This window comes from Trichechus manatus, unplaced genomic scaffold, assembly GCF_000243295.1.
Source record: "Trichechus manatus latirostris isolate Lorelei unplaced genomic scaffold, TriManLat1.0 scaffold00070, whole genome shotgun sequence".
NCBI lineage: Eukaryota > Metazoa > Chordata > Mammalia > Sirenia > Trichechidae > Trichechus > Trichechus manatus.
Genome location: NW_004444006.1, coordinates 6,820,109 through 6,838,882, shown reverse-complemented (window position 1 = coordinate 6,838,882; position 18,774 = coordinate 6,820,109). Strand labels below are relative to the sequence as shown.

The following is an 18,774-nucleotide window of genomic DNA, read 5'->3' as shown; positions in this document are numbered from 1 at the left end:
GGGACACAATTCAATCCATGACATGAGGAAATTGGACCGCTTATCCATTGCTGATAGGAATGCAAAATAGTACAGCCATTGTGGAAAACAGTGTGGCAGTTCCTAAAAAAAACTATAAATAGAACTACCATATGACCCAGAAATTTCACTCCTAAGTATATACCCAAAAGATTTGAAAGCAAAGACTTAAAAAGAGACGTGTACACCAGTGTTCATTGCAGCACTATTCAGAATAGCCAAAAGGTGGAAACAACCTAAATGCTCATCAACAGTTGAATGGATAAACAAAATGTGGTACATACATACAGTGGAATACTCCTCAGCCAGTAGGAGAAATGAAGTCTTGATACATGCTACAATGTGGATGGAGCTTGAAGACATTATGCTGAGTGAAATAAGTCTATCACAAAAGGACAGATATTATATGACCTCACTTATATAAAAAGACAAGAAAAGGCAAATGTATAGAGACCAAAGTTTATTAGTGGTTACCAGAGGAGGGAAGGAGGGAAGGGGAAAGGGAAGGTTAAAGGTGAAGGAAAAATCTCATTAAGGGTAGGCTTGCACAGCTGATTATTATAATTGCTGTCAATAAGTTGTACACCTATTAAAAGTTAAATTGGCAAAATTTTTGTGATACACAGAAATAAACAATTTTTGATGATTACAAGTGAGGGGAGGGGTGGGGAGGGAAAAACATTAACTAGATAGTAGAAAGTGGTAACTTTGGTGAACGTTAAGACAGTACACATTACTGGGGAAGTCAGCACAACTTGACCAAGGCAAATTCATAGAAGCTTCATAGACACATCCAAACTCCCTGAGGGACCAAATGACCGGGCTGAGGACTGGAGACCATGGTCTCAGGGGACATCTAGCTCAATTGTCATAACATAGTTTATAAAGAAAATATTTTACCTCCTACTTTGGTGAGTATCATCTGAGGTCTTAAAAGCTTGTGAGTGGCCATCTAAGATACTCCATTGGTCCCACCCCATCTGGAGCAAGGGAGAATGAAGAAAACCAAAGACACAAGGGAAAGATTAGTCAAAAGGACCAGTGGCCCACAACTACCACAGCCTCCACCAGACTGAGTCCAGCAGAACTAGATGTTGCCCGGCTACCACCACTGACTGCTCTGACAGGGATCACAATAGAAGTTCTCAAACAGAGCTGGAGAAAAATGTAGAACTCACAAAAAAGGACCAAACTCACTGGTCTGACAGAGACTGGAGAAACTCCGAGAGTATGGCCCCCAGACATCCTTTCGACTCAGTACTGAAGTCACTCCTGAGGTTCACCCTTCAGCCAAAGATTAGACAGGTCTGTAAAGCAAACAGTAATACATGTAGCTCAACCATGTATGCCATACTAAATGGGCACACCAGCCCGGGGGCAAGGACAAGAAGGCAGAAGGGGACAGAAAAGCTGGATGAATGGAAATGGGGAACCCAAGTTCGAGAAGGGGAGAGTGTTAACGCATCACAGGGTTGGCAACCAATGTCACAAAACAATATGTGTATTAACTGTTTAATGAGAAACTAATTTGCTCTGTAAACCTTCATCTAAAGCACAATAAAAATAATTTTTTGTGTGATAGATTTATTTACAACAATGACAAAAAAAAAAGGAGGGTAGCTGCTGAGGCTGCTAATGTACAACCAAACACCTCATGCGATTTGGTTCCTCGGTTTGGAGGTTTTGTTGTGGTTGTCAGGTGCCATCAAGTCAGTTCTGACATATACTGACATGTACCCTATGTACAACAGAACGAAACACTGCCCGGTCCTGCGCCATGCTCACAGTCATTGTTATGTAGCCAGTTTCAATCCATCTCATTGAGTGTCTTCCTCTTTTTTGCTGACCCTCTACTTTACTAAGCATGATGTCCTTCTCCAGGGACTGATCCCTCCTGATAAAATGCCCAGTACATGAGACAAAGTTTGGAGGTTTAGGGTCATGGTTCCATGGAACATCCCAGTTAATTGGCCTACTAATGTCTTTAGTGCTTCTGTTCTACCTCTTAGTTCATTGTGTAGTGCTTGGGATCTTAAAAGCTTGCAAGCAACCATCCAAGGCACAACAATTGGTCTCTATTTATCTGGAGCAAAAGAGGAAGAAGGAGAGTTAGGAATAGAAGGATATGTAATGTGTGGCTAATTGCCTCTGTGAATAACTGCCTCCTTTGCCATGAGACCAGAAGAACTGGATGGTGCCTGGCTACCATTACTGAACATTTTGATCAAGGATTCTATAGAGGAAACCTGATCCAAAGCAGGAAAATGCAGAACAGAATTTCAAATTTTCATGGACTCCAGCCTTTCTGGAGCCAAGGGGGCTGGATGAACCCCTGAAACTATTGCCCTGAGAATAATCTTTAATACTTAAACCAGAAATATCCCCTGAAGTCTTCTTAACACCAAGGCTTTGAACCATTCATTCCAATTCGAACACCTGCTGAGAATTTGCATTTCTAACAAGTTCCCAGGCAATGCTAATGTTACTGGTTAGGGAACAATCTGAGAACCACTGGTAGAGCAGTGGTTCTCAAATTTTATTATACATAACAACCACCTGTGGATCTTGTTAAACTGTACATTTTGATTCATTATCTCTGGGGTGTAAATGCAAATTATCATCATGGCTTTGAACCAGAATGAACCGGTTTGAACCAGAATGAACCGATTTGAAGCCCTGCTTAATAACAAACAATAGTTTAACTTAACTAGTGTTATGGATTGAACTGTGTCCACCAAAACTATGTGTTTTAAATCCTAACCTCTATGCCTGTGGTTATAATCCCATTTAGGAATAGGTTCTTTGTTATGCAAATGAGACAGGATTAGTGTAGGGTGTGTCTTGAGTTAATCTCTTTTGAGATATAAAAGAGATTAAACAAGCAAGTGACCAAGCAGAGATGGAGGAAAAGAGATGCCAAGCCACATAAAGATTGCCCAGAGGCAGAAGCTCAGAAGAGATAAGGACCTTCCTCGAGAGCTTACACAGAGAGAAAGCCTTCCCCTAGAGTTGGCACCCTGAATTCAGACTTCTAGTCTCTTAAACTGTGAGAAAATAAATTTCTGTTTGTTAAAGCCATCCACTCAGGGGTGGATTATCCAGCAGGCAAGGTAAGCACAGGGCTTACCTTGCTTACCAGATCATCTATAGTGAACAATTTCACATTTTCTAGCCACATCAAAGATTCTACTTCTAGGTATGGCTGGCATCTCTCTCCCAACCCCACAGCACCTTCCTACAGAATCAAAACCTCTTTTCAAATTTTCAATCCCAACCGGGGTAGATGACCCAGTAAGCAAGGTAAGCATGGGCTTACTTGTGCATACTTACTAATCTGTAGTTAACAATTGCACATTTTTGATGTGGTAAAACCCATGTGCAGTTGTTCACTACAGATGATCTGGTAAGCGAGGTAAACACCATGCTTCCTTGCCTATTGGATAATCTGCCCCTGCATCCACTTGTGGTATTTCTAGTATAGCAGCACTAGATAACTAAGACAACTAGTAAAGAATGCCTGCCTTGAGCATTGTGCTCTTTTAAGATCTATCCATATGGCATCAGATTTGACAACCAAACATGTTGCCATCAAGTCGATTCCAACTCATAGTGACCTTATAAGACAGAGTAGTACTGCCCCATAGGGTTTCCAAGGAGCAGCTGGTGGACTTCAACTGCCGACCTTTTGGTTAGCAGCCATAGCTCTTAACCACTGTGCTACCCGGGCTCCAGATTGACAACAGCAACTCGAAAGATTAGATCGGAACCTTAGGGGGCAGTGAGTTTATGTTAATGGGGGAGTAATAACTCAGAAAAGGAGGGTGAGAATGGTTGCACAACTCGAAGAATGTAATCAGTGTCTCTGAATTGTACATGTGGAGACTTAAATTGGTGTGTGTTTTGCTGTGTGTATTCTCAACAGCAAAATAATTTTAAAAAAGTATATTATAGTATAAATCTGTTTTTTATTATGTCCTTTTACAGATGTGCTTTGTTTCCTACTTAGTGTGCCTCTTCTTGACTCTAATTCACAAGATTATTGCTTCACAGTATGATTATGTGCATGGTCACAGAAACAGTAGTTTCTCTGTTGATGTTTGCTAAAAAAGGATGTAACCTGGCAATCCTACCATGTTACTCTGTTCAAAAAGTAGAAGCTATCTCTGAAAGTATCTGTAGATTCATCATTATATAAAATTAGTTTTGTTTTGTGTTTTGTTGTTGTTGTTGTAAATCTATTTCAGACCAGTTTAGCTAGAGAAAGCAAATTGTAGCCTGGGATAAAAACTATGATGGATAAGATTATGGTGTTCAAAAACTGTTTTCTTTTCTTCCTGTAGCATTAGCAATGGAAACACCTGCACACTATCCTTCCATTGCTCTAAAGGCCTTGAAAAGGGCTTTATTGCTCCACAAAAAGAAAGACTCAATCGATGTTTTGAAATACAGGTTAGTAATATAATTCAGCACCTAGTCCAGGCTTTTTCATAGTCAAAAGAGATATAGTCAATGCCCCAGAAGTCATCATTCACACTCAACTGGCCTGACTTAAAGATGACTGGGGGGAGGCACTCGCCTGTAATTCCTGGCCTAAAAAGTCCTCAGAACAATTCTATATTAAGAGTTGCATTACAGACCAAGAATTATTTAGCAAGATTAAGGAGTCTGGTTTTCCCAAAGGAGAAAAAGATGGGGAAATTTTGCTTCTTTGTGTGAGTCTAAGTGTATAACTACTAAGCACTTTTGTTTTAATAATAAACATTCCAAGTGTACAGAGAAATAGAGATTAATATAACAAATATCAATGTATCCATCACCCAAATTTAACAGATGTTAACAATTTGCTATTATTTGCCTCAAATTTTTTTTCTAAGCACCTTTCTTTAAAGACCAATAAGTGCTATACATAATATAAAAATTTTTTATTGGAGACTGTATATGTTTTCTATGCCCAGACACGGGGACAGATTATTCAATAAGCAAGGTAAGCACAGTGCTTACCTTGCTTCCAGATCATCTGTAGTGAACAATTTCACATTTTCTCACCACATCAAAGATTCTGCTTCTAGGTATGGCTGGCATCTGTCTCTCTCCCAACCCCACAGCACCTTCCTACAGAATCAAAGCCTGTTTTCAAATTTACAATCCCTGACAGGGACGGATGACCCAGTAAGCAAGGTAAGCATGGGCTTACTTGTGCTTATTTACTAATCTGTAGTAAACAATTTCTCCTGGGTTTCACATATTATTGGATAATCCACCCCTGCCCAGACATAGGGAAAAATATGTTATGTGATTTTTTTTCTCTGAAAAACTTCATTGCAATCTTCCTATTCTGAGACATAAGAGACAGTTCTTCTGGAATTATTCCCAATTAAAATCCCAATTCCCTTGCCCATTAGAGAATGTAACAAGCTGCTTTAAAGTGCTTGTAAATTGAACCAGCTCACAAATTATAGTAACCAGCCACATCTCCTTAGGGCAGGAAGCTAAAAAAGACTGAAAGACAACTAACTGTAAGCATGATAAAAGGAATGATTGGTCTGCCCCTTTTATAGCTTCAAAAATCTGTCTTCTGAGGTTGGAGGCCAAATAAAATTGAGGCAAGAACAGAGGAGTTGCAAACTGCTTTCCAAAGTGTTTTGAAGCTCTTATAGTCTGTGATGAGATCCAGATTTTTCTTATTTTAGCCATGAAGCCAATGATCTCTTTCCTTATGGGATGAGTTTTTCTGTTTTTGATTTCCAGCAAATGTATGCACAACTTGATTAACCTCTCAGCGCCAGATGGGGTGTCAGATGCAGAGCTGTGTCCCCTGGAAGAAGTTTTCGGCTATTTTGAAGATGCTCTGAGCCTTATTAGCCACACAGTAAGTAAAAAAGTAATATTAAACTTTCAGCTCATTTTAAAGAACTGAAATGTTTTGTGTATTAGAAATTACGTAGAGTGATGCTTTCTAATATGTTTTAGGTTAAATAAAGTCATATTACCATGTAGTTACACACTACAAAATTTCCCTGGGTGTATGAAATGTAAATAAAGTAGAAATTTTCTAAAACAAGTATACTATAGAATAGATCAAAATAGCAGGACCTCCTGGTATTTTTAGTTATTTTGTATTTTCAAAACCTGGTAGAGTCATTACTTTCCCTGTGATGATACTAACCTTTTGAAACAGCTTAATGTTATTCTCACGATTTCTCAGAGGCAGGTGATAGAATAGAAGGAACAATGAAGACCTGTAGTTTAGTCCCTCCTCATCTGTTTTTTGTTGTTTTTTTTCTTCTCAGTGCAGATTTATTCAGTGATTTTTTTAAAGTTTTATTGAAAAATAATTTACATACTATTAAATGTACTCATTGTGTGTGTACAATTCAATGATTTTTAGTAAATTTATAGAGTTGTGCAGCCATCACCACAATCCAGTATTAGAATATTTCCATCACCCGAAAAAGTTCCCTTTTGCACATTTACAGTCAATCCCTGCCCACACCTTCAGCCCTAGGCAACCATTGATCTGCTTTCTGTCTCTATAGATTTTCTTTTCCTGGGCACTTCATATAAATGGAATCATACAATATGTGGTCTCTTATGTCTGGCTGCTTTCAATTGGCATAATGTTTTTGAGGTTCATCAATGTTGTGGCATGTATCTGTATTTTGTTCCTCTTTATTGCCAAATAATATTCCACCGAATGGGTATACCACACTTTGTTTATCCGTCCATCAGTTCATGGACACTTGGGTTGTTTCCACTTTTTAGTTATTATGAATAATGCTGCTAAGAACATTCATGTACAAGTTTTTGTATGGGCAGGTATTTTCCGTTCTCTTGGGTATGTACCTAAGAGTGGAATTTCTGGGTCATATGGTTACTGGTCCAATCTGCAGCCAATCCTGGGGATGGCACAGGACCAGGCAGCATTTTGTTCCATTGTGCATGAGGTCAGTATGTATCAGGGCCAACTCTACTGCAGCTAGCAACAACAACAAAAAGGTTACTCTATGTTTAACTTTTTGAGAAGCTGCAAATTGCTTTCTGAAGTGGCTGATCCATTTTACACTCCCACCAGCCATGTATGAGGATTCCAATTTTTCCACATCCTTGTCAATACTTGTTATTGTCCGTCATTTTTATTATAACATCCTAGTGGGTGTGGAGTGGTATATCATTGTATTTTTAATTTGCATTTCCTTGATGGCTAATGATGTTGATCATCTATTCATGTGCTTATTGACCATTTGTATATTTTATTTGAGAAAATATCTATTCAATTCTTTTGCCCACTTTTAAAAATTGGGTTATTTATCTTCTTATCACTGAGTTGTAAGAGTTCTTTATATATTCTGGATACAAGTCCTTTATCAGATATATGATTTGTAAATATTTTCTCCCAGTCTTTTCATTTTCTTAATGGATCATTTGGAGAGCAAATTCTGAATTTTCATGAAGTCAAATTTATCATTTTTTTTCTTTTATGAGTGGTTCTTTTGGTGTCATATCTAAGAAATCTTTGCCTAACCCAAGTTCACAAAGACTTTCTTCTATGTTTTTTGGTAGAAGTTTTATACTTTTATCTCTTACATTTAGGTCTATGATCCATTTTGAGTGAATTTTCATGTATAATGTGAAGTAAAAATCTAAGTAGCTTTTCACTTATTTGCTTTTTGCATATGGCTAGCCCTTCTCTTCTGTTTGATTTCAGTTTTCTCATTCATAAAATGAGAATAGTACCTTCTCTGATCCTTCACACCGGGGCTGTAAAGATCAACTGAAATAACATATTTGTTGTAAACTTTAACAGCCCATGCACATGTTATTATAAAAACAAAAAGAAAAAAAACCAAACCCGTTGCCGTCAAGTCGATTTCGACTCATAGTGACCCTATAGGACAGAGTAGAGCTGCCCTATAGGGTTTCCAAGGAGTGGCTGGTGGATTCGAACTGCCAACCTTTCTGGTTAGCAGCCGAGCTCTTAACCACTATGCCACCAGGGCTCCATTGTTATTATAAGGGCGCTATAAAACGTTAAGAAAGTTAAATGGCTTGCCTAAAGTTATGTGGAAAGTCATTATTTTGGCCATGTTAATAGCTAAGAATCCTGACTCCATTCTGGGCTCTACTGCTACTTCATATGCAAATATCTGCACACCAGAACAGGTGGTAGAACAATAGAGTAGGGTGACAACATGGTACAAACTACCACTGACCTACAGAAGCTTAGAATTCTCCTTGAACTATGTAATTATGGCTGTGTGAACTTAAGTTTGTTTGTTTTTAAGTTTCGCGTTGAACATTTTGGATATTTTTTTTTTTTTAACTTTTGGGAAAAAGAGTAAATTCCATTTATAAGCTATGAGCCTCATTTGGACTTTCAGGTTTGTTTGCCATAGTAATTTATACACTAAAATGAGGTTATCCTAGAACTCCAAATTGGTTTCTATGCTCTTCTAGTAAGGCCAAAACTTCTCTGAGGATTTTGGTTTTGCCACTTTTATTCTATCTAATACATTACAGTTATAACTGTCTGGCTCTTAGGTTGCTTGTTAGAGAGCTTAATGCTTTTCTTTAGACAAATTTCCCATCCATTATTGCTCATCCCCTGAAACATGATTGGATAGTTAGCTTTTTTATGCAGAGGTGAATTTAATAATCCTCTTGACTCTTTGTATAGTGTATGTTGCTTTTTTCCTGTTTGATTAAATGTGCTATGTGTCTCCTTTATTATTTACTGAGCAAAAACAAAACAAAACCAGTTGCCGTCTAGTCGTTTTCGACTCATGGCAACCCCATGATAACCTTTATTAAGTGCCCACCCCCATACACTGCAAAATGACTGTTGTACAAATATAATGTCTCATGCCTCACATAATAGTGCTTTACAGTTTACAAAGCACTCATATCCATTATTTCACGTGCTCCCCAGCCCCCAGGCCCCACAGCAATTCTATGAAGTAGACAGTGCTAGTATTACTATCTTTGCTTCATAAATGAGGAAAGCAAGATTGAAAAGGTTAAGTTACCAGTTTGTTGTGGTCATATGGTTAATGAATGACAGAGGCAGAACGAAAACCCAAGTCTTCTGCCCTCAGTTACAGGGTTTTTTACACCATAACACACATCTTCTCTACCTGCTTTCTGCTAGGAAATTTCAGTTCAAAGCAGAGGTTCAGGTTGGTCTTTTTGAGTGACTGTAAATGGCATTGTATTTTTATTTTTGGTGTCCATGTTTTCATTTCTAATATATAGAAATACAGTTAATTGTATCCTGCAACCTTGCTGAACTCAGACTTATTGGTTTGATTTTTTTTTGTAGATTCCTTAGCATTTTCTATGTAGACAATCATGTCATCTGAAAATGGGTGCAGTTGTATTTTTTTCCTTTCCAATATATCTGCCTTTTTATTTTCTTTTCTAGCCATATTGCAATGGTAGAACTTCCAGAATCAAGTTGAATAAGAGTGATGAGAGTAGACATTCTTGCCTTGTTCACAGTCTTAGGGGAAAGCTTTCATTCTTTTGTGATTAACTATAATGTTAGCTGTACATTTTTGTAGATGCTCTTTATCAAGTTAAGGAAGTGACCCTCTATTTCTTTTTCTTGAGAGTATCTGCCATAAATTAGTGTTAAATTTTGTCAAACGATTTTTCTGCATTGATTAATATGGTCATGTGAACACAGTGACTGATTTTTAAATAGTGAACCAGCCTTGCATACCTGGAATAAACCCCACTTGGTTATAATGTATAATTTTTTATATATATTGTTGAATTCTGTTTGCTAATAAGGGTTTTTGTGTCTATATTCATCAGCGATATAGTCCGTAGTTTTCTTTTTGTTTACTGTCTTTGTCTGGTGTTGGTATCAGGGTAATTGTAGCTTCATAAAATGCATTGGGATGTGTTATCTTTCTGTTATTGAAATCTAGTTTTATTCTATTGTAAAGAGAGGACACAGCCTGTATGATTTCAGTTATTTAAATTTTTTGAGGTTTGTTTTATGGCTCAGGATATGGTCTTAATATAAGTTCCCTGGGCACTTGAAAGAATGTGTATTCTGCAGTTGTTGGGAAGAGTGTTCTATAAATGTTGATTAGATCCCACTGGTTGATGGTTGTTATGGATTGAATTGTGTCTCCCCAAAAGGTATGTCTAAGTCCTAACCCCTAACCCCTATCTGCGAATGTGACCCTGTTTAGAAATAGAGTTTTTCTTTTGTTATGTAAATGGGGTCATACAGAGTAGGGTGGGTCCTAAACCTAATCCCTTTTAAGTGGTATCTAATAAAGCGAGTACAGACACAGAGTTACACAGCGGAAGACAGAGACCATGTCAGAACCCATCTACAAGCCAAGAAGTGCTAAGAAATGCCCTGGGCTACCAGAAGCTGAGAGAGACAAGAAGAGGACCTTCTCCTAGAGTCAATGACCTGATTTAGACTTCTACCCCCAGAACTGTGAGAAAATAAATTTCTGTTCTTTAAAACTACCCACTTATGGTATTTTTGTTACAGCAGTGCTGGGAAACTAAGACAACGGTGTTGCTGAGTTCTTGGATATCCTTGCTGATTTTCTGCCTAGTTGTTTTATCAATTGTTGAGTGTTGAACTCATCTACTATAACTGTGGATTTATCTATTTATCCTTTCACTTCTATTAGTTTTTGCTTCACATATTCTTCAGCTCTGTTCCAAATCCTACACATTTAGGATTGCTATGTATATTTGGAAAATCTACCCTTTTTATTATTATATAATGTCCCTCTCTGTCTCTGGTAATTTTCTTTGCTTTGAAGTTTACTTTATTTGATATTAATACAGCCACTTCTGCTATCCTTTGATTAATGTTTACATGATATACCCTTTTCTATCCTTTTACTTTCAATCTGCCTGTGTTACATTTGAAATGAGTTTCTAGTAGATAGCATATTTTTTAGTCCGCTCTGCCAATCTCTTTCTTTTAGTTGGTTATTTAGATCATTGATATGCTAGGGCTTAAGTCTGTCGTTTCATTATTTTTTTTTCTCAACTGTTTTTCATTTCTCTCTTTTCTCTTTCTTGCCTTTCCATTTTGCTTTATTTAATAGTACTTTTGAGTCTATCTCTTGGTATAGCTTTTTTTAGTGGTTGCTCTAGGTGTGTTGTTATTAGGTGCCATTGAGTCGTTTCTGACTCATAGTGACCTTATGTACAACAGAACAAAACATTGCCGGGTCCTTCGCCATCTTCACAATCGTTATGCTTGAGCCCATTGTTGCAACCACTGTATCAATCCATCTCATTGACGGGCTTCCTCTCCTTTGCTGACCCTCTACTTTACCAAGCATGATATCCTTCTCCAGGGACTGATCCCTCCTGATAGCATGTCCAAAGTATAGGAGATGAAGTCTCACTATCCTTGCTTCTAAGGAGCATTCTAGCTGTACTTCTTCCAAGACAGATTTGTTCATTCTTTTGGCAGTCAATATTCTTTGCCAACACCATGATTCAAAGGCATCAATTCTTCTTCTGTCTTCCTTATTCATTGTCCAGCTTTCACTTGCATATGAGGCGATTGAAAACAACATGGCTTGGGTCAGGTGCACCTTAGTCTTCAGGGTGACATCTTTGCTTTTTAATACTTTGAAGAGATTATTTGCAGTAGATTTGCCCAATGCAATGCTCTAGGTATGGTATCATGATAAATAGAGAAAAGATTGAAGTTGTCAAGGATTTCATTTTACTTGGATCCACAATCAACACCCATGGAAGCAGCAGTCAGGAAATCAAACGATGTATTGCATTGTGCAAATCTGCTGCAAAATACCTCTTTGGAGTGCTGAAAAGTGAAGATGTCACCTTGAAGACTAAGGTGCACCTGACTCAAGCCATGGTATTTTCAATTGTCTCATACGCAAGCAAAGCTGGACAGTGAATAAGGAAGACAGAAGAAGAATTGATGCCTTTGAATTACGATGTTGGTGAAAAATATTGAATATACCATGGACTGCCAAAAGTACAAACAAATCTGTCTTGGAAGAAACATAGCCAGAATGCTCCTTAGAAGCAAGAATGGTGAGACTACATCTCACATGCTTTGGACATGTTATCAGGAGGGATCACTCCCTGGAGAAGGACATCATGCTTGGTAAAGTAGAGGGTCAGGGAAGGAGACGAAGACCCTCAACAAGATGGATTGACACAGTGGCTGCAATGATGGGCTCAAGCATAGCAACAATTGTGAGGATGATGCAGGACTGGATGGTGTTTCGTTCTATTGTACTTAGGGTCGCTATGAGTCAGAACCAACTCGATGGCACCTAACAACAACTATATATGTATATGTATGTATGAATATATATAATATATATATGTATATCTCCTTCTGCTGTTGTCATGTTACCAGCTCAAGTGAAGTATAGAAACCTTACCCCCCTTTATGTCCCTTTACACTCCTCTTATAATATAATCATCTCCAAGTTTTCTCTACATACATTTAGAACTACATGAGATGGTGTTATAATTTTTACTCAACCTTCAAACACAGTCTTAAAATCTCAAGAAAAGAGGAAATCCTATTGTATTTACCCCTAATTTTCTTTCTTCCATCCTGATGTTCCAAGGTTCCATCTTTTATCATTTCCTTTTTGTCTAGAGAACTTCCTTTAGCCATTCTTTGAGGGTAGGTCTGCTGGTGACAAATTCTCTTAGGTTTTTTTTTTTTTTTAAATCTGAGAAGGTCTTGATTTTCCTTTTCATTTCTGAAGAATATTTTCACCAGATAAAGGATTGTGGGTTGACAGTTCTTTTCTTTCAGCACTTGAAAAATATTGTGCCACTTCTTTTGGCCTCCATGGTCTCTGATAAAAAATCCACTGTTATTCAAATTGGTTTTTCCTATAAGTGTTGGTTTTCTTCTAGCTGTTTTCAAGATTATTTCTTTGTCTTTAGTTTTCTGAAATTTGACTATGATGTGTCTTGGGCCAGACCTCTTTGTGGTTATACTGTTTGGAGTTCACTCAGCTTCATGAATCTGTGACTTTATATCTTTTGCCAAATTTGGTAAGTTTTCAGCCATAATTTCTTTGGGTACTTGTTCAGGCCCCACCCTCTTTCTCCTTTTCTTCTGGAATTCTTCAGACACGAATGTTAGATCTTCTATTATAGTTCCACAGGTCCGTGAGGCTCTATTCTTTTTTTTTTCAGTCTATTTTATCTCTGTTGTTTAGATTGGATGTTTTCTATTATTCTATCTTTAAATTCAATGATTCTTTCCTCTGTTTCCTCCATTCTCCTGTTGAATTTATCCAGTGATATTTTTATTTCCGATAGTGTATTCTTCAGTTCTAAGATTCCCATTTGGTTCTTTATACCTTCTAGGATTTTGTTTTGTTTTGTTTTTGTGAGATTTTCTTTTTTTTTCCTGAAGATTTCCTTTTTTATTGTTTGAAGTATGTTCATAACTGTTCATTGAAGTCTTTTTATGATGGCTACTTTAAAATTTTGTCAGATATTCTAACACTTCTGTCATCTTGATGTTGGCATCAATTGACTGTCTTTTTCGATCAGTTTGAGGTTCTTAGTATGATGAGTAATTTTTTATTGAAATCTGGACATTTTTATGTTATGTTATGAGACACAGAATCTCATTTAAACCTTGTATTTAAGCTGGTATTCTCTGACACATCTCTGGCAGGGGAGGTAGGGGCACTACCTCATTACTGCCAGGTGGAGGTGGGGGTGAGGTTCCTTGTTATAGCTGGGTGGAGATGGGAGTTCCAGATCCCCATGTGGTCTCCACTGACTCCATTGTGGGGGTGGCCTCATTACTGTTGGGTGATGGTGAAAATCCTGACTCTCCAAAAGTGTTTGCAGATTTTGATCCTCCTCTGACACTATGCCAGCAGGAAAGGGCAATGGCATATTCTTACTGCTGGGTGGGGATGGAAATCCAGGATCCACTAACACCACAAGGGGACTGAGGGATACCCTTGTTACCAGCCAGTGGGGATGAAAGTCTCTTGGCCTTCTCTGACACCACCCAGGTGGGGGAGTGGAGTGCCTCATTACAGCCTTGCAAGAACAGGGGTCTATTTTCCTCGCTTGGCTTCTGCTGGAGTGGGTGGTGGTGGGGACACAGGTTGTGTTTTTTTTTTTTTTTTGTGTGTGTGTGTGTGTGTGTGTGGTGTTTGGCTAGAGTAACAGCAATTATTATCTAAAAATTTTCTGTCTTGCTATGTTCCCCTTTCCTCATCTTTGGCTAGAGAGAAGAGACTTTTCTTGGGGCCTCTTTTTATCTGTGCCCATTGACATCTCTAGCACCAAGTCTGCTGTATATGAAGCAAAAGGAAAACCCAGGGAGCTCACCACTGTGTCCTTCCTTGGTCTCAAGGTCACTTAGCCAGCTTTCCTTCTTCTCTCCACCTTTCAGATTCTTCTTAAGTTTGTTTCATATATAATGTCAGGGTTTTTAGTTATACTTAGTGGGACAAATAAGCCTAAGTACATCTACTCTATCTCATGGAAGTGAAAGTTTCCTAGTTTGTTTTTGAGACTATGCAGAAGCATAGATAATGAGGGGGGGAGCATAAACTTAAAGAGAAGGGACAAACCTAATCTTCACAGCTGACATCAGAGTTACAAAGGCCTGTCATGCAACCAAGAAGAAACTCAAAGGAAATTAGCCTCTTCTACAAAGGAAACTGAAGTGATACAAACTACAGAGCTGCATTCTCTTATTATTTTAATCCTTAAAGTATGGTCCAAGGACAAGCAACATCAGCATTTCCTGGGAGCTTGTTAGAAGTGCAGAATCTCAGGCCCCACCTCAGACTTATTGAATCAGAATCTGCATTTTAAGAAGATCCCCAACTGATTTGTAGGTACATTAAGATTTGTGACGCTTAACCTCCAGGCAACGTGGCACTGTAGACAGAAGCAACATGCTGTCCCTCCATAGCAAAGACCCAAAAACCTAAGTCAAACAGAGACAAATGTCAATCCTGAAGCCCTCAGCATCAAGTGAAGAGATAAAGAACTCAGCCAAGCACCAAAGGGAATGAGAAACTGACAGAGAACAGAGAGTGAGGAGAGATATATGCAGAGGTCCCCTATCAGCTAACGCAGCACGAATTTGCCATCTTGGACTCCTCTTGGAGATTGTCATAGAGGTAGTATGGAAAAGCAGCTTCATGGAGCTCTCAGCAGAAGACAGAACAACCAGTAACCAGCGATATATGCTTTCCCACCCCCAACACTTCTTCACCCCTGCTCAGCCTCCTCTGCTTCCTGTGGCCACAGTCTCTTGGCCAGGAGGCACTGGCTTGAATCCTGTGCCGCTTGGATTCCACCCAACCACACTGGCCGGCTCCCTGAGTGCCATTTGTTTGTTGCTGCTGTGGTTTTTTTCGCTTCTTTTCCTTTCTTCCATACCTCTCACTACCTCTCCTTCCTTTCTCTCAAATACCTGGCTCCATATGCCATCTTTACTTCTTGCTGAAAGGCTGTGAAATGCCACTCAACTGTGGAACTGCTTCCCAGCCCGTGCCGCCGCACAGATCAGATCCCTGTGGCTTTTTGTTTGTTTCTTTGCTTGCTTTGATTTGTTCTGTTTTAATTTGTTTGTTTTTTCTCGGATCCAGACACCCTTCTAGCCAGGCTGTACTACGCAGCTTGGGAGTTACTTCCTCAGTCTGCAAAGGAGCACAGTGGGATCCCTGGTGACATTTCCTTTTTTGTTGTTGTTTTTTTGCTTTGTTTTTGTTGTTGTTGTTTTCTTTTCTTTTCTGTCTTTTTCCCTTTTTGTCTTTCTTCATTTCTCAGTTTCTCGTCTCTCTCTATACTTACCTTCTCTTCCTGTCTCTTGAATACCTGATGCTGTGCGACACCTTTACCCCTTCTAGCCAGGATGTACTTCGTGGCGTGGGAGCCACTTCCCCAGTCTTCACATCCACACTGGCGGGATCACAGAGGGATTTCTTTTTCCTTTTACCCTTTTTCTTTTTCTTTTTCTCCATTTCTTGGTCTCTCATCTCTCCACTCCAATGGCAAGCTCCCTTAGCACTCTTTTTTGTTTGTTTGTTTTTGGCTCCTGTTTCTCTCTCCTCTCTTTCTTCTTTCCCATACCCATCTTAGATCCACACCTCACAATCTCCCCCCTCCTTCCTGCCTACCTAAACCATGCGCTGAACATCACATCCCCAAGCAGCACAAGCACAGCCTACCGGAACCTGCCCTGCACTGATTCCCAGCCCGCCCTGTCAGCCCTAGTACGTGCCACAAACAACCCATCCCAGCCCTCCGCATTCAACTAGAACTGCCCTGCTGCACCATAGCTGAGTGACTGACCCTGCCCATTAGACAAGGTGAAATGTATCATGCCCACAGATGAGCAAACAACAAAGAACACACAGCCTGCCTGCTAAAACATAACCAAATAAAACAAAAATGCAGGACAAAACAAATAAATCTACAATCAATACATGAAGAAAATAACTACGGAATGTCTCGAAGACAGCAGACAATATCAAAACATATTAAAAAACAGGAAAGGATGATTCCAGTAGGCATCCAATCTAAAACACCAGATGACTTTCCAGGAGAAGAAAAGGCACTAGAACTACCTGACAGGAAATTCAAATCTCTAATATTCAAGCTATGCAAGAGTTGAAGCAAAAAGTAGACAAAAATGAGGAAAAAATAGACAAATTCATGGAAAATACAGGCAACAAAATGGAAGAATTTAGGAAAATAATACAGGAACAAAATGCCAAAATAAATTCACAATTAGAAATCATATAAAAACAACAATTAGAAATCCAAAAGATAAACAACAAGATTTAAGAAATGGACAGTGTCATAGAAGGGCTGAAGAGCAGGTTTGAAACAATGGAAGACAGGATCAGTGAAATTGAAGATAAATACTTGGATACCACTTTATTTGAGGAAAAATCAGAAAAAAGAATGAAGAAAAATGAAGAAACCCTGAGAATGATGTGGGATACAATCAAATGGAAAAATTTGTGAGTGATCGGAGTTCCAGAACACGGGCAGAAAACAGAAAACACAGAAGATCACTGAAGAGCTGCTGACAGAAAAATTCCCCGGTGTCATGAACGATGAAAAGCTGATCATCCAAGAAGCTCAACGAACCCCATATAGGATAGACCCAAAAATAAAATCACCAAGACATATCATAATCACACTTGCTAAACCAAAGACAAAAAGAATCCTGAGAGCATCCAGAGAAAAACAAGTCACATACGGACGACAGACAGTACGACTAAACTCAGATTATTTGACAGAAACCATGCAGACAAGAGGGCAATGGGATGACATATATAAAACCTTGAAAGAAAAAAATTGCCAGCCAAGAATAACATATCCCGCAAAACTCTCATTCAAATATGATGGTGAAATTAGGACATGTCCACATAAACAGAAATTAAGGGACTATGTAATAACTAAAGCAGACTTACAAGAATTATTAAAGGGAGTCCTTCAGTTTAAGAACAAACAACATCAGACCACAGGATGAATCTAGGATGCAGGATCTTACTAGCCAGATACCATCCTAGGAAATGAACTCTCAATGACTATCCAAAACCAAAAGAATTACAATAGGTAACCAGAGAGGTTAATCTGTAAATGACAACAACATCAGAACAATAAAAAAGGGAATAAACGGTGTAGGTATAGAATCTTCTAATGGAGAGGAAGGAAAGTCAATACCAATTAATAATAGACTGGTTCAAACCTAGGAAGATAAGGGTAAATTTCAAGGGATCCACAAAGAAAGTTAACAAACCTACTCATCAAAATAAAGAAGAAAAACATAAAGTTTCAGTAAAAGCAAAACCTACAAAAATAAAAGAAATCCGAAAACAAAAGGAATTCAGCACAGGACACTAAGAGGAACAAAGAAAACGTAAGCACCACGAAAAAAGCACTACCAAATGACAGCAATAAACTCATACCTATCAATAATTACACTGAATGTAAATAGCCTAAATGCACCTGTAAATAGAGAGAGAGTGACAGAATGGATAAAAAAAAGGCTGCAACAATATGCTGTCTACAAGAAACACACCTTAGAAACAAAGATGTATTTTATTAAAAATCAAAGGATGGAAAAAAATATATCAAGCAAACAGCTACCAAAAAAGAGCAGGAGTGGAAATACTAATCTCAGATAAAATAGACTTTAAAACAAAATCCACCATAAGAGACAAACAAGGACACTATATAGTGATTAAAGGGATGATCCAACATGAAGACATAACCATAATAAACATCTATGCACCCAATTACAGGGCTCCAAAATACATAAAACAAACTCTAACAGCACTGAGAAGAGAACTTGATAGTTCCACAATAATAGTAGGAGACTTCAACACACCACTCTCGATAAAGGACAGAACGCCTAGAAAGAAATAGAAGATAAAGAAGACCTAAAGGGCACAATCAGCCAACTTGACCTCATATATATATATATATATCACCCCATCCAACAGCTGCCAAGCACACATTCTTTTCCAACACACATGGAACATTCTCCAGAATAGACCACATCTTAGGCCACAAAGCAACTCTCAACAGAATCCAAAACGTTGAGATAATACAAAGTATCTTCTCTGACCACAATGCCATCAAAGTAGAAATTAACAACAGGAAGAGCAAGGGAAAAAAATCAGTTACATAGAAAGTAAATAACACCCTCCTTAAAAACCATTGGGTAACAAAAGAAATCAAAGATGGAATCAAAAAATTCCTAGAATCAAA

At 38.4% G+C, this 18,774-nt stretch overlaps 1 protein-coding gene across 1 annotated transcript in view; it reads left to right on the top strand.

The window, feature by feature from the left end:
• Positions 1 to 18,774, top strand: part of TEX11 (testis expressed 11) — a 523,552-nt gene that overhangs the window by 465,964 nt on the left and 38,814 nt on the right. Inside the window, exons 26-27 of the mRNA XM_012556596.2 lie at positions 4,359 to 4,467; positions 5,767 to 5,887. Coding sequence (XP_012412050.2) covers positions 4,359 to 4,467; positions 5,767 to 5,887 — 230 coding nt within the window. The remainder of the gene's footprint in view (positions 1 to 4,358; positions 4,468 to 5,766; positions 5,888 to 18,774) is intronic.